The following is a 16,125-nucleotide window of genomic DNA, read 5'->3' as shown; positions in this document are numbered from 1 at the left end:
GTTATGTCTATGGACATATATTGGTCATTATTTAAAATATAAAAAAAATCAAATTTTAAATTTTCATTAGTTTTGGTTTATTGGTAACCTTATTGTATGAATAATTGTAAGCTGTCTCTGATTCACATATTTTGCTTTGAAGTATAAGTTAAAATTTTAGTCCATATTAGAGGCCTTCCAGTGAGACTGTAACTCAGTGCGTGGCCCTGAGTCCAGACGGGCACCTCCCCGCCATTAAGGCTTACAGCGTAGCTTATCACGAAGTACGTGCCTGCACACTCGTGCGATCCCTGCCCCCCGTCCCCATCGACCATTCCCCAAGGGCGGTCATTCACCGCCGAAGTCACTTCGGCGCACAATCAGTAGCCTGTCTCAAAGAAATTTATCTTCTCTTTCGCTCGCCCCAAAATTCGTTTGGCACCCAGCTGTGTTATTTATGCTTGGGAAGTCCAGTGTCGTCCCCACGTGACTCTTGTTCCGTCTCGTGTGGATGGTGACTATCTTATCTCCCCCCTCACTATCTTTCACCATGGCATAATCTGTCGGCTCGCGCTACGCGATTAGAAGTACGTCAAGCATACCCCGGTGCCGACAGGCGTCCATTTATTCCTTGCACATAATAATAATAATAATAATAATACATACAGCGATATTTTGATGACTGCAAATATTGTTTTTAATTTTTTTCTAGTTGAATGCTTTGTTAAAGACGTTTATGAGTTTTCTAAGTCTAAAGGCACATACTCCCGCAATATCTAGGTCTTGGCAGAACAATGTATTAAATTTAAGACATAGTGTAAGTGTTAAATGCTAAGTTAGTCTTAAGAGGGTCTATGTGCATTAAATTTAAGTGACAACGGATTATTTTGTGTCTAAGTGTTTTCTTTGGTTATCCACCAACATTATAGAAGCAAAATGTTCGCACCCGAGCTTTTGCTTAAGGACGAAGTCCAATACGAGTTAATGCTTCGAAACATTTCTGACTCGGGGATGCTCAAGCCCTTAGATGTCGTCTTAAGGTGGCTATACAAGATGCCATCCCAATGTCTGCCCGAAGCCTTGATATCGATTGTTTGAACGAGTTCAATGTCACTTGTTCAAAGTTCCAAGAAATTGTCCAGGCTACACAGGACATAGAAAATGAACAAAGTCAGGCCAACATGTCTAGGTACCTAACGAGACTCGCTCATGTCACACGCAGGTTCAATAACCTAAGTACCTTATCCAAAGGAAAATTGAATGGTATCTACCAGCGTGAAATCGAAAAAAGTCTTACACAAGCACCCAGCCTTATGGCTAAATTGAGAGCTAGAGCAACGGTTCTCGACAATACCCGGTAAGATTTAGACCAGGTTTCTCGAACACAAACCCTCGGGATAGATCCCGGAGCCATGTCCAAAGGGGAAATCCCTGATTTACCACCTGAGGCCTGTCCCGACTGAAGTGCAGTACCCAGAGGTGACATACAGGGATAATGCCAGACATTTCATTACCAGTTCATCCCACCTTCCGGCCACACAGTGAGCATTCCACTCCCTACATCGTCCCAATGAACACCCACACAGCGACGGTCATACCCCCTGCTCATCGGGCTGCTACTCAGCCGCTATTCACAGTTGCCCCTTACCATTCGACAACCACTCAGCCTGTCACTAGTGTGACATTTTTGCAGCCATTTTTAGAGGCCAGCAACTACCCAGTCCACCACTGTTTGAGCAGTATGTATTGGCCTTTCACAACCACACATCTACCTTTCAACCCATACCAAAAGATCACATCGGTTTTTCCCTCCTGGCAAACCACCCCGCTGCCACTCGCGACTCATGTTCCACACCAGCTGACCGCACCCAAGGTCACACCCTCCCTACTCAGCCCAGCCACTGTTTACCACCCCGGCTCAACCAACTCTGACCTCGCAAATCCACCAGCACAAACCACACAAATACCAATCAGTAGACCAGAAACAAGCTACAGTTTTTACTCTAAAATTGCGCACCCCATTGAAAGATTGCTATCAGGTCTACCGGATACAGATGGTTTGAACCCAAAGAAATTAATCGAATTTTTGAGACATTTACTAAAATTACACCTTAAGGGTGGTATCCCTGACAAACAGCTTTTAGAGGTGATTTTTCCCTTAACACAGCCACCTTTGAGTGAGCGCACTACATTGGCCATTCAAAATAACCTCTCCTTTGACCAGTATCATACCGACATTATAGATTTTTTTTTATTTCGGTGCGGCTTCTTTTATACATACATTTAGAATGGTACAATCGTTTGCAGCAACGCAACGAACCCCTACAAAGTTACATTTATGATGTCAAAGAAGCGTTGACCATTCTCAGACTAGGTGTTTCAGAACACGAGGTTGTCAGTACGATCCTGGATGGTCTCAGCCCAGAAGAATGCTCTAGATCAGAGTTTCAGACCTGCCCGCAGACTTTTGCGGAATTGCATAAGCTGTGCATACACTCCACAAATGTTGAGTTTGTAGATTTTCAGAGAAATCGGCTAGGATATTTTAGCAGTTACCAAAAACGCAGTATTGACATCGAACCCAGGACTTTCCATAAACCACAACCACAACCACAACACCAACAACAAAAACATCAGGACAGTACCTATTTTGTTTCCTAACCTAAGTTTATTCAGGCACAAGCATTGTAATGTAATTTCTGCAAGAGGCCAGGACATAATCTGGAACAGTACCGAGACAAAAATAAGCGACAACAAAATTACAATCATCCAAAAAACTTGTAAGGCGGTGGCCCGAACAATTTACTTCAGGTCCACCGAAATATACTCTCACAAGAAATTTTACCGACATTGTCGACATGCGGCCAGTGAAGGTAAACAATAAATCACAGAAAAAGAACAGTTCTAATTTAAATCCACCCAGATCTCACACGAAAGATAAGGGCAAACACAAAAACAAAAAAGTAACCTTGAAAGAGGGGAAAACAAAACAGATCAAAACAAACACAGGGAAGACCGTAGTGAGATTCACACATGTAAAACCTGCATTACCCCCACTAACAGTAGCAAGAGAAAATGTAACATTTTTGGTTGTCTTACTATTGTATTATCCTACACAAAACCATTAATTGGCAAACATGAATTACCAGGTCTAATTCACACTGGATCAGTGCAAAGATTCATTTCTGACAAATTATTTCGTACATTAAGAGAGAGTAAGTTGATCCTGAAAACGGAAGCCACCGATTTACATTATGTCATGGCATCTGAACAGCCCTTAAATGTGAACACTGCAGTAGTAATTAAAATCAAAATTGATCTATATTCAATTTTTTTTCCGTTTTTAGTGTCTGAAGAACTGCTACAGACCTTAGTTATGGCTCTGATTTCATTGCTAAAACGGGTTTAATTATAGGCCTTCAGGGCAGGAATTTTTAAGTTCAACAAAAACATTGGAATTCTTTTGGGGTGCCAGAAAAAATGAATTTGGGATCTACCAACATATGTCTAGCCACAGCAGAAGATGAAAGTGTGACTGGCTTAGATCATTCAACCCACAGGAAAAGGCCGCAATTAAATACTTATGCAGTCGTTTCCCTGATGTTCTTAACAGTAAATTAGGGCGAACACATCTAATTGAGTACGAGATTCAGTTGATAGATAAGACTTCGGTGAAATCACGCCTCTATCAGTTGTTAGGACCTAAGATGGAAATTATGCGAAACCATGTTCAGAATCTCTTGGATAAACAAGTCATCGAACCCTCTACCTCAACATACAGTTCCCCAGCCTTTCTAGTGCCTAAGGGCATAGATGAACAACGCTTCGTGGTGAATTTCAGAAAAGTTAATCAGCTCATGTCCATAGAAACTAATCCTTTACTCGACCTCAATACAGCATTCCATTGGTTCAGTAAAGCCAAGTATTTTAGTGTTTTCGATTTGAACTCAGCATATCACCAAATTCCCTTAGCTAAGGATTCAAAACCTATTACAGCCTTCTGTGTTCCCTGGAACTTATATCAGTACACAGTCGTACCATTTGGATTGGCCACCGGCGCCCAAGTCCTCAATCGAATACTGGACAAATTATTAGGGGATCTCAAAATTTAAATCAGAATACAATTATCTGGATGATGTAATAGTTTTTTCAGAATCCTTTGAGGAACACACAAAACATTTGGCAGAAGTGCTACTCAGATTACGCAAGGCAGGCCTTACAGTAAACACAAAAACGGTCAAATTTGCAGACCAAGAGCTTTCTTTTCTAGGACACTTAGTTTCAAACAAAGGCGTAACTATATATCCTTCTCGCACTCAGGCCATACGCGATTTTCAACCACCAAAAAACCCCAAGGGCTTAGCCCGCTTGATTGGCATGGCCAATTTTTATTCGAAGTACATTCCTCACTTCGCAGAGAAGGCTGCACCACTTAACTCACTGCGTAAGAAAAACTCACCTTTTGTATGGGGTCCAGAACAGGAAAAATCCTTTCAAGTTTTAAAACAGGCGATAGCCAGCCCCCCTGTCCAACGTATGGCAGATTTCACAAAACCTTTTATTTTGTAAACAGATGCATCCAGTGACGCTATTGGCGCCGTACTATCACAGGAGTTTGAAGGCCACCGACAGCCGATTGCTTTGCTTCGCGCACACTCACACACAAGAGAAGAAATTCTCATCAGTATACGGATTGGAATGCTTAGCAGTAGCTTTAGGAATAGATAATTTTCGCCAATTTTTGGAACACCGAGATTTTCTCCAAGAAACAGATAACCAAGACTTGGCATGGCTGTTGGCATACCCTAAACAGCTAGGTAAACTTGCCGTTGGATTGCCAAAATTTCTTCTCTGAAATTTAAAATTCAACACATTCGCGGCTCGCAAAACATTGTACCGGACACCCTGTCTCGCATGTTTGAGAATCCTACAGTTCAGAACCCTCCAGACGAACAACCGATTATGTGCCAGGCACTTCTTACCGATTTTCCTTTAGCTTTCCAAGATCTTCAATCCCACCAGCAAGCCAACCCACACATTAAAAATATTATTGCGCTTGTCAAGGCAGGATCTGGACCAATACACTATGTAATGTCCAAGGACCCCTACAGAGAAGGCTTCAACAATCTAAATCATACAGAATTGTTCTTCCACAAAATCTTCATGACATGATATTCACTTATTATCATACTTCACCTCTCGGCGCAATTTTAGGGATATATAAAACCATAAAAAGCATTCGAAGACATTTCATTTGGGACGGTATGCATAAAGACATTACTGAGCATGCAAAATTGTGCAAACTTTCTGCTTTGAGCAAACCCGCACAAAAAACCCAGTTTGGTTTCCTTTCTTCTGAAGTAGCCGATCGACCCATGCAGAAACTGTTCATTGATTGTCTCGGCCCCTTCCCACATTCGAAAACCGGCCACACTATGCTTTTAGTGTGTATTGATGAATTTACGAAATTTGTGTGGCTGATTCCGCTACATAAAGCTATGGCTGCCACCACAATCTCAGCTTTACGAAACCATGTATTTAAAATTTCTGGGGTAGCATCTATTATAGATTCTGACAATGGACAACAATTTATTTCCAAGTCATTCATAAACATGTGCTTTTAACATGGCATCCTGCATGCCACCACTTCACCATATTATCCAAAGCCATCGCATGCGGAGAGATTTAATCGAAATCTCCATTCGGCTCTTATAGCCTATCTTGCGCATACGCAGGATATGTGGGACTCCAATTTGGTATGGCTGCAGATGGCGTTTAATTACGCATGCCACGAAGGACACAAAACAAACCCATTTGAACTGATGTTTACATACAAACCAAATACACCTCTTTCAAATCTTTGGTCGTTGCACGACCTTTTACCCGATGATCCGAAGGACATCAGAGAGATCTGGAGAAGAGCACACCGAAATCTAAACCTTGCTCATGAGGCAAGTAAAGTCAAGTACAATAAAAATCATTCACCTAATCTGGGTAACTGGTCAATCAACCTCTGTATTAAAGAAGCTTATAAAAACACTGCACGCACCCAAGCATTTATTAATTATTTTTCTTAACTGAGGGACAGTCACAAGCGACGCAGGCGCCCCTGGTGGTGAGGGCCACGCCCACTGCCTCCAAACGGCACCTTAAACTATACAAGGAGATTAACAACTTACTCACTTTATAAGAATAAGAAACATGTTTCATTGTGTATATGCTTTGCAGGGTATGGGCGTACATGAGTTAAATATTGTAGAGATAATAACTTAGAGTAAGTACCGACTATTAATTTTTTTTAAATGTTTTGTTTTTATTGTTTTAATTTTATTTCTGTTTTTATATGATTTTAATTGGTTTTTCAGTTTTTAATTATAATAAGCTTTGCTAAAATTCTTAAGATCTAACACTTAAATGAAGGGGTAGAACTTCCAGAATATTAGGTTATAAGCTAAATAAAACTGTATTCGTATAACATATATTTATTCGTATAACAAATATTTATTTGAAAACATGCAATTCAAAATGACATGCCATTCAGAAACACAACCGGCGCTGGAGTACTTTCAGAATATATCAATTACATGGCATTTATCATTGCCGTGTAATGGGTCAGCAAACAAAGGTAAATAATTTTATTCGTTATAATTATTGGAGATATGATCGCGATGACGGCTTCAAAGATGCCGTGAATAGTCGACCTCATCAAGGATCGATATTCGCCTCGACTCACCAGCCACACATAATCTAGCCTCAGCCAAGACTCGTCTCTAGAGTTCCCCGCCAGGGTGGCTAAGTATACTCCTCAGCTTCTGTAAGAACTTAGAGCTCAGTCCGCTTAGGACATTAGACTTTGTAAGTTTCTGAAAGTTTGTGACGCGAACCCCGCTACCTCTATGAAAATTTACGTGATTTTAGTATTGTTCGGAATCTCAGGGTAGGTTCGGCCTTGTGGCTAGAGGTAGTGGTTCGACACAATAGGGCCAACCCCGAGCTGTTTAGGCCACTCGGGACGCCTGAAAAAGAACAAGAATATACCGGCTGATGTCTGATTACTTTATTCGGGCATAGCCCTATACATAGTGCTGCCCGTCCTGGCCGTAACGGTTGTCCCGAATTGAATCGTCACACGCGCGACCAGTCACTCAGTGGCGGCTCACGAGTTTACTACCCGGACACGACAGGGTCTGGTGATTACAAAACCAAATCCTAACATAACACACTAGAATCCTGATCAAAATTATACTTCACAATTACAATTACATAGTACACTGGGCTAAGAACACGTAGGCCCGTAACTCCGGCGACGCTACCTGAATCTTAGGACTGTACCAGAAATTGACGCGTTAGTAAGTTTGAATGTTACGTGTTGCCTACTGGCTGCTCCGTGCGGGCTGAAACTAGTTAGCCGGTTGGCTAGGATATCGCGAGAAGCGCCGAAGTAACATCTCGTAATTCACACACAGTACTTACGTATCACAACGAATGCTCGTCTTGGAACACTGAATAATTAAGTTAAATACCACTCGGTAAGTCGAGGCCGACCACGGAACTGAAAGAAAAGGTTTGCGGAAAAATACAACTATGGAAACTACATATCAGTGAAAATAAGAATTGCTGGTTCCGTGTTGCGCGGAGACTGCCGGCCTCTATGACCTTTGGCTCTCACCGCGCGCGACCCCCCTCCCCGCCAACCCTCCCGCGGAAACGTGTGATTTTCGCGGGAAACTGAACCGGCCAGGTTCGGGACAAGTCGCACGGTGAAAAATAATTTTGGAGAAAATAAAGTGTTAAATAATGAAAATAATGTTTAATAATATCCTGTGGAAAAAAATACAGACATTACATTTGTTGTAGTTAGGCGGAGGGATATGCCACACCCGGCCGGATCCTTCCGCCGACGTAGCACTTGTTACCTGGCGTTCGCCCCGTTGCACTTTCTACACTCCGGTGCGCGCACGAGCGCGTTCGGTGCACACGCCTTCGTGAGACGTTGATAAGGCATAGCTGTCTATGCGACATAGGGGAGCATTGGTGGTCGGCGTCAGTTAATTAATGTTTCCAGAGAAAATGTAAAATATTTGTTAGAGGAAGATGTGTAATAAGTTTTAAATTTGTTTTTCATGGTTAATGCAAAAAATAATTGTGTAGGACCTAGAATTATATGCACACAATCTACCCACACTGATAACGTAGAGACAACCTCCCACACTATTAACATATATACTAGCATATCCCCTGTTTTTGGGTGAGTATAACTGTTCCAGCAACAAGTTGAACCTTAGTAAAGTATGGGTTAGAATGTGCTTTCAGGGATCATTCTGTTCCTGTCCAGATGTTTGCTGACATGCTTTTTCATATGTATATTGCAGATCAGCTCAGGTGTTTATTTTCCATTTTTTTCTCATTGTAGTAAAATTTTGACTTTTCAAATAATATTTTTTTAATTCGCACAGACACTTATTTGAACTGGAGAGCAGAATAATTGGTATCTTAAATCGGAAGCCGTAATATTATTGAACATAGATTAAACTAATTTGGTGTTTTCTAAAATTATTAAAATTGATAATTTAATCTAACAAAACATTTATGTAAAGTATTACTTTTAAATGTTTTACGCTATGATTGTTGACAAAAGACAGTTAACTTGTTCTTTCGCGTTTTGTTGTAAGACATATTTTGGACACGGCTCAGTACTTTCCAGACAAGACACCTGCGCGCCATCCCACAGCAGCTGCGGCTCGCGAGCAGGTCGGTGTCCCCTCTCACTTCAGGCAGACTGTACCTCCGGACCTCGCTGGCCCTGCAGGGGGTGACGTAGTTGGACAGGCAGGTGTTCCACTGCGTGTTGTGTGCGGCCCGCTGCTGTCTGGAGTCGTGTCTGAGGCCGAGTACGCAGCTGTGCACTTGCGTCCTTGCGCACTTGCCCTCACCGTGTAACTGTTAACTGCGGGACAGGTGTGTTTCATTCAAACAAATATCAGTCTGTGTACGACGAAACATGCTGCAACAAAATAACTTTTTTTGAAGAAAAATATTACTAGAATATAAATATTAATATTGTAAACCTAACAAATTATAAATTTGAGTAAACCAAATCATTATGTTAGGTCAACAAAATATTTGATATAAAAATTTGTTTTTAATTAAAAAAGTTTTCGTCATATACAAATAAATGATTTTTGAAACAAAACATTCTTTAAAACATTTATCCGTAAGTCGATATCGCCAGTCGATTTACAGTATATGTGTCGTAAATTAAATACCCATACATTTGTAACGAAAAAAATAAAAGTATAGTCGTGAGCGATAGCTTTATCATCTGTCTCCGCCCTATCTCACAAATATAAAGCCAGTGAGTGAGATAGTGAGCACAGTGTGGGGAAGTGAGACGACGAGTGGAGGGCAATTGCATGAAATATACTCAGCTGCTAAAGCGTAATCATAGTTAAAGTAACGACTTTCTATAAATATTAGACACAAATAAGTTGTATGACTTTTACGATGGAGTAAACAATTTGAATGGTGGATTTATTATTATCTTTGTGCTTGAAAATGAAAGAATACAGCTCATGTTCGAAAACAAAAGTTTCAAGTGTAGGTTACACCACAGTCAACGTGAAAAGATACAAGGTCTAGTTCACATTAAATTCCACAGTTAAGTATATGATTTGTTGATCACATCAAAGATCACAGTTAAAGTCTATAATGTGTAGGTCAAGCTACAATCCACTGGAGAGTCTATGAAGTGTCACACAACAGATAACAGGAAATAATACGTGGTGTAGGTCATTACACAGTCACAGGATTGGCTTTGAGATGTAGATAATGTTACAGTCCAAAGTAAAAATAAAAAGGCATAGATCAAGCACAGTATACAGGAAGGCTATTTCTGCAGTGTTAATATTAAAGACAACTTTTTGTAAATTTTTTTAGTATAATTCGTAAGATTCATTATTAATTTTAAACAGGTGGAAATACAACTGCCTATCTATTATTAATGTTGTAGGGTTATTATTACTAAATAGCATGGTAACTGATCCTAATGAAATTGGTTTTTAATTTGTCTAACTCATTTTGTTCCAGCTATTTAACTTCATGTCGCCGAAGTTACTTTTCTTGCTGAACTTGGTGGTGACTGCTAGTGCAGCCCTTGCTGTCGACGATAGAAGCAGGCCAGCACACGTACAGCAGTTCGTAACAGAGGCCACATCCATTATCCTCAGCCATCTGAAGGAGACAGCGAGAACAGTTGCCCTGTACACTGATGAACCCCCTGAAGTCACGCAGGTCAAACTAACCAGCTCATTACAATCAGCTTTGGCACTACCAATGTATGTACTCGGCAAGAATATAATTGGGACTCTTCACTTGCCCCGGCAAAGAACTGCTTTCATAATAATGTGTGGCAGCGGCGAAGTCCATGCCTTCATGCGTAGACTCTGGCTAGCTTCGAAGAATCCTCTGTGGAGGTCATGGTACTCAGTCATATTAATTGACACCGACCGAACCAGGCCTCGCAAGGATATAACTTTTAACCTACTGAAAACTAGCTGGACGATGTACGAAACATTGAATTCATTGGTAATCACTATGCTACTGAGCGCTGATGGTTTAGAAACTCACGCGGTGGCCAATAGCTTTAACCCCTTTGTGAGTAAAGGCAAATCTTCATCAGCAAATATCAAACAGTGTATAAAGCAGAACTTATTTACTAATGCTAGAGGATATCCCATAAAATTACCCGCGCACGACTACCCTCCTTTCATTTACGAAGTGACTAAGCCAAATGGAGAGAAAACTTTGGGCGGCATTGTTGGTGACGTCGCAGAATTGATTTTTAACCCCCCCAACATGACAGTAATAACTCAGCGGAATACTTTGCTTGACCATTCCCGATGGGCCCTTTCGGACTCGTTTTATCAAGAAACACCCGATATTACATATCCATTTACAGTGCTCCACACAAAGCGCCTGTACAGATCTACGTACCCGTACATGATAGAGAAGGTCGTGGTCATAGTGCCCAAAGCCCAGCAAGTTCCACCCTGGATGACCGCTGCTTTGCCCTTCACTTCGCCACTGTGGTTCATGTACTTGTTTTGTTACCCGGCTGTGGTTTCCGTTGGCAAGCTTTGCTCGCTCTTCTCTGGATCAAACACACAGCGGTCACTTCAGGGAATGGAGATGTTCAGACTATTCTTCCTGGGGATGATACAGCACCAGATCGAATATGCTTGGTTTAGAATGTTCGTCGGTTCAATAATGATTTTCAGCATTGTATTAAATAATGCTTACAGCGGATCTTTCACCAGCTATATAACAATACCTCAGTATTACGATGATGTCACAAGCCTGGATGAAATTGATAGCCTAGACTTATCCATGGCAATGCCAGCTGTGTTTGGTTCTAACATAGCTGTTGACATGTCTACAGTATTTTCAGAATTAGACTTGAACGATAAGATTACAGATATGGTTTTTCGACGACTTAAGGTAGTTAATAAATTGGAAGATGCACTACGTGATGCAATAGTTCTGAGGAGAGCCTGTGTTCTGTACTTTTCAACCGGCGCGAAGTACGAATTGAGCAAACCAGAGTACTTTCTGAACTCACGGCCACTACTCCATTTAATAGAGCAGACTTTCTTCTCTCTTTATGCAGTTGGCGAGTTTAGAGAAAACTGTCCTTTTGCTGAGATTGTGAATAATTATCTATGGCTTTCAAGAGAGTCTGGTTTACTTGAAAAAATTGTGTCCAGTACATTTGGGGGAAACTTTTCAAACTATGATAAAACTGAAAGTGTTAAAGCGCCTTTGAGTATGAATCATTTACAAGGATTTTTTTATATTCTTTTTCTGGGATTCCTTTTTAGTGTCTTGGCTTTTACAACCGAATTTTCTTGTGTACGCTTTTGGGGTAGATAATTAGTTAAATAATATTTTCACACTTACTTGCTTGTTTTTAGTGTTTTATAAATATTCACATACTTTTGCTATTAGTGTGTTATTATATTAAACAATTGCTCTGCAATGTTGTATGGCACTACTTTTTTACACATTATTACTTGGGCATTGTTGATTTCAGACAGCGAAATTAATTTTTCGCACAGCGTATCTGATGTAATTATGAGTGGTAATTTTTGTAGGTATAAGGAAATGAACATTTTTTAGGTTTTGGTGTAACAATGAACAAAAAGTAACGAAAAAAATTTAGTTTTTTTTAGACAAGTGTGTTTTTATCAATAAAAGAATTTTATAACCTATTTTTAGATGCGTGAATAAAATCGTAGAAATGTCTGTAATATCTTATATATAAAATTCTCGTGTCACAGTTTTCGTTGCCATACTCCTCCGAAACGGCTTGACCGATTTTGATGAAATTTTTTGTGCTTATCCGGTATCTATGAGAATCGGCCAACATCTATTTTTCATCCCCCTAAATGTTAGGGGTAGTCCACCCCTAAATTTTTTTAGACAAAATTTTTAATTTCTATTTTTGGTAGGAAATCACCATGGCAACGGCTGTTGCTTTGTTGATGCTTCATTCGTTTCTATGGCAACGACTATGTCATTGATAGTGCAGTCCTCATCACCGTTGAAATTTTGCGGGTACTTTAAATATCAAAAATTGCCCCTTTTTTTTTTTTCAAGTATATATATTTTACAGACTTGAAACTTCACAGTAATGTTCCTTATGTTACGCAGGATGACATTTTCCGAAAATTAGATCTAATGGGTGGTTAAAACCAGGCAACAGTGGGTACTTTGTCTGCATGAGAACAGTATTTTGCATTGTTCATGCCTTCTGCGTCTCCATGGCAACGGGCATCGCGCGGCAGTGGCGTACCCACAAGGAGGGGCATGTTTTATGAACGGCGCAAGAGTGATCTGCCTGTAGACTGCCGTAGCGAAGTACGGGTACATCAGTTTTATGTTGCGTGCACGAGTCGGGAAACCATCGGTACATTATACAGCATTGTAATAAATGTTCACGGAATTTTTTATTATTTACCATTACTGTAAATGGGAGATGTGGCATAATTTTTTTCCATTAGTATAGCCGTGCGAAGCCGGGTCGGGCAGCTAGTTTGAATATAAAAATTATATAGGATTAGTAATACCCTAATATGAGTCGGTATATAGAATTTTCACAAAAAAAATATGACCTGTCTCTTTAAGATGTCCACAACGTAATTGATGTTTTAAAAACTTATACAAATATTTTGATTAATAGGTATTATAATTATCTGAAAGCATGTTGTTGTACCTGTCATAATTATTCCAATGCCCTAAATTGAAACATAGTTTTTATTAAATTATCTTTATAGTTTGTACTATGTGTTTTGTCTGTATTAAACTCTTTATAAATTGAAGTAAATGTTTTGAAATGAAGACTGTTTTTAAACATTTATTATGTATAGTTGTATATTACGTAAAATGCAATTTACTTGGATTGACGCAATGAGCTCTTGAGTTCAACTTCTTAAATGAAGTTACTCCTTTGTGATATGGGCCATCAATGAGCCAGTCCAAAACATTTATATAATCTGAGGGTTCGGTACAGTGGATTCAATTGTATTTATATTTAAATAGGAAAACGCCTCGGATGGCAACAGTAAGCCTATATGCTGTGCTGGCCACTAAAGCAAGTAGTATGACTGTGATTGGTTGACACACTGAAGATAGGCTGCAAGTGGGGATGCCTACAATGTACAAAAGTTGAGGAACATCCCGATGAAGCCCGAAGGGTTAACCTTCGGCCATCTTCGGAAGTTTGTTTTTATTTTGGGAAAACGCGTGGTATTTAGAAATAGATTGTAAACATGGCATATAAGAACAGTAAGATAGAGAATTAATTTAAGGAATGTATAGAAAATAAAATGGAAAACATCGTCGGGTATGTGGAGATGGAAGTTGTCTGTGAAACATTCACGAATGGATTGTAACAGTTAGGTTATTCATACTAGGTGCCTCAGCAGGTGAAGATGAATTTATTATCTCTAGTCTGTCCGTGCATAACGTCAGAGTGATAGACTTAACGTGAAACGACGGTTCGACAACAGACTCGGCCATTGGTTGGACAAGCGTGTGTATGATACGTCAATAAAGTGCCATAGTTTTTACTCAGTCTGTTTCCTTTTCGTTGCTGGTGAGAACGGGACGAGAGTGGAGTGAGCTTGAGGAGTGAGTATTAAAGGGGAAGGGAGGGAGGGACTTAAGGAGGAGGCTCAGGGAGTTGAGAGGAGTTATCCTTGCCACCGGGTGGAAGCCCATTTGCAAGAGTACAAATTAATTAATTCATAATTCATACAAGGCGTCCTGGGTGGCCTGAACAGCCCAGGTAAGTTAAATTAACGACGCACTCCTGCCTGCAGCCACGTGGTAGAACCCGCCCTGAGACCATATTTTCGACCTAACTAAGAATGTACAGTTGTAAATACTTCAACGCAGCTGTGTTGATGACTTCATAATGAATTGTGTGAATGGATAAAAGATAAATGTATATTTATATAAGATACCAAAATTATCGAGATTATCAAAGAATACAAATTTTTAACGTGTGAAATATGTTGACCATTGGGTGTGTATTATGTTGCTGTAAATAATATCTTTTTTTATTCAGTTTCTCTTTAACACTTGGTCTCCAGAGTGCCCTTTATTTGAGCAATTCACTACATCCTCAGTACCTACTTGTAAATTGCTTCTGTTTGTTTCAAGCATGTGAAGAAATTACAATATTAGCTTATACGTTAAATTCCTTGGACGCGCCATGGAAATGAAGAATTATTTTCCGTTTGTTGCAGGCATGAGAAAAAATTAGAACATCTGCTTATACATGCGATTCCTTGGACACCACATGAAAATTAGGAGATATTTTTATCAATCCTCATAACTGTGCCATTTTTACTGGATTTAGAATGTTATTTAATTGCCACTTAAGGATAGTAACTTAGAAAGTTGAAATAAAACTGGTTCTAGGTATTATTTAAAAATCAAAGAGTATGTTTTTACAACCTTATATTTCAATGTAAAAAACTTATGAAATTTGGATGGAGAGAAAAAAAGTATAAAGATTTTTTGCCACATATTCATAATAAATGATTGTACAGTGAGGACGGTAGGGGAATGGAATAGGCTGGAGGAGGAGTGTGTGATGGTTGGGAGTGTGGACCAGTTCAGAAGAAGAGTGCGGGGAAAGTAGAGTGAATGCTTGCCACCGGGTACTTCTGTGCCCACTTGCAGCAATAATAATAATAATAACAATAACATGATAGGTATATTTTCAAACACATTGATAGTTATTGGTAGGTAAGTTACAAGAAAGAAAGTGTAATATTTGAATCATAAAAAAAGATTTAGGCTTAACCAGTGGCGTAGCCAGGATTTGTGTATGGGGGGTGTTAAGAAGCATGGCCCCCCTGTATTAAAATGGGTGTCTGGGGGTCCTCCCCTGGAAAAATTGGGATTTTAAGGTGTAAAATAGTGCTATTTTAGCAGTTTTCGGTTCTTAAATTTTAAATATTTTAATGGTAAAAATTTTATTAATTTTAATATGAAATTTGTTTCAGTGATGAATAAGAAATTAATTAAAGATTTGGTGCTAGGGGGGGGGGTTTGAACCCCTAAACCCCCCCACCTCCTGGCTACGCCCCTGGGCTTAACATATTCAATATGTCATTATTCTATTCATGCATAGTACATAAAAAAATTTCTATATGAACTGCACATATATATTTTAATGTAACATGTCAACTTTTATGAGGTACCGGTATAGGCTGAAAGAAATGGACATGGATAGGGTTCTTTTGGGCAGGGCTGTTATGAATAAAAAAAATACAACAAAACTTTAAAAATTACTCAATATTTATGTTTATTTCCATTAATATATTTGTGATGAAACTGTGGGCTCTAACTTTCACATAAATAAATGTATTATTTCTGTACTGAGCATTACCAAAACAGAGATTACAGAGTAATATTTCCTCTTTACATTCTACGACCAGATGACACTCTGCAAGTCAACATACACTAAAGCACACAATTGTGTTGAACCTCAGTATCCATCTATGTGAAAAATTACTTTTATGGTGAGAAACAGAATCTTGTAATTTGTGCAAAAAAAAATTAAATAAAATAATTATT

General features: G+C 39.5%; 1 protein-coding gene across 1 annotated transcript in view; it reads left to right on the top strand.

Moving 5' to 3' along the window:
* The window catches only part of LOC134537171 (uncharacterized), a 60,711-nt gene extending 48,378 nt beyond the window's left edge, over positions 1–12,333 (top strand). The window contains exon 2 of the mRNA XM_063377431.1: positions 10,066–12,333. Coding sequence (XP_063233501.1) covers positions 10,078–11,907 — 1,830 coding nt within the window. The 5' untranslated portion in view covers positions 10,066–10,077 and the 3' untranslated portion in view covers positions 11,908–12,333. The remainder of the gene's footprint in view (positions 1–10,065) is intronic.
* Positions 12,334–16,125: the final 3,792 nt, after the last annotated feature.

The sequence above is a fragment of the Bacillus rossius genome, chromosome 12 (genome assembly GCF_032445375.1).
Source record: "Bacillus rossius redtenbacheri isolate Brsri chromosome 12, Brsri_v3, whole genome shotgun sequence".
NCBI classification, from domain to species: Eukaryota; Metazoa; Arthropoda; class Insecta; order Phasmatodea; family Bacillidae; genus Bacillus; species Bacillus rossius.
This window is presented reverse-complemented; position numbering and strand designations above follow the sequence as displayed.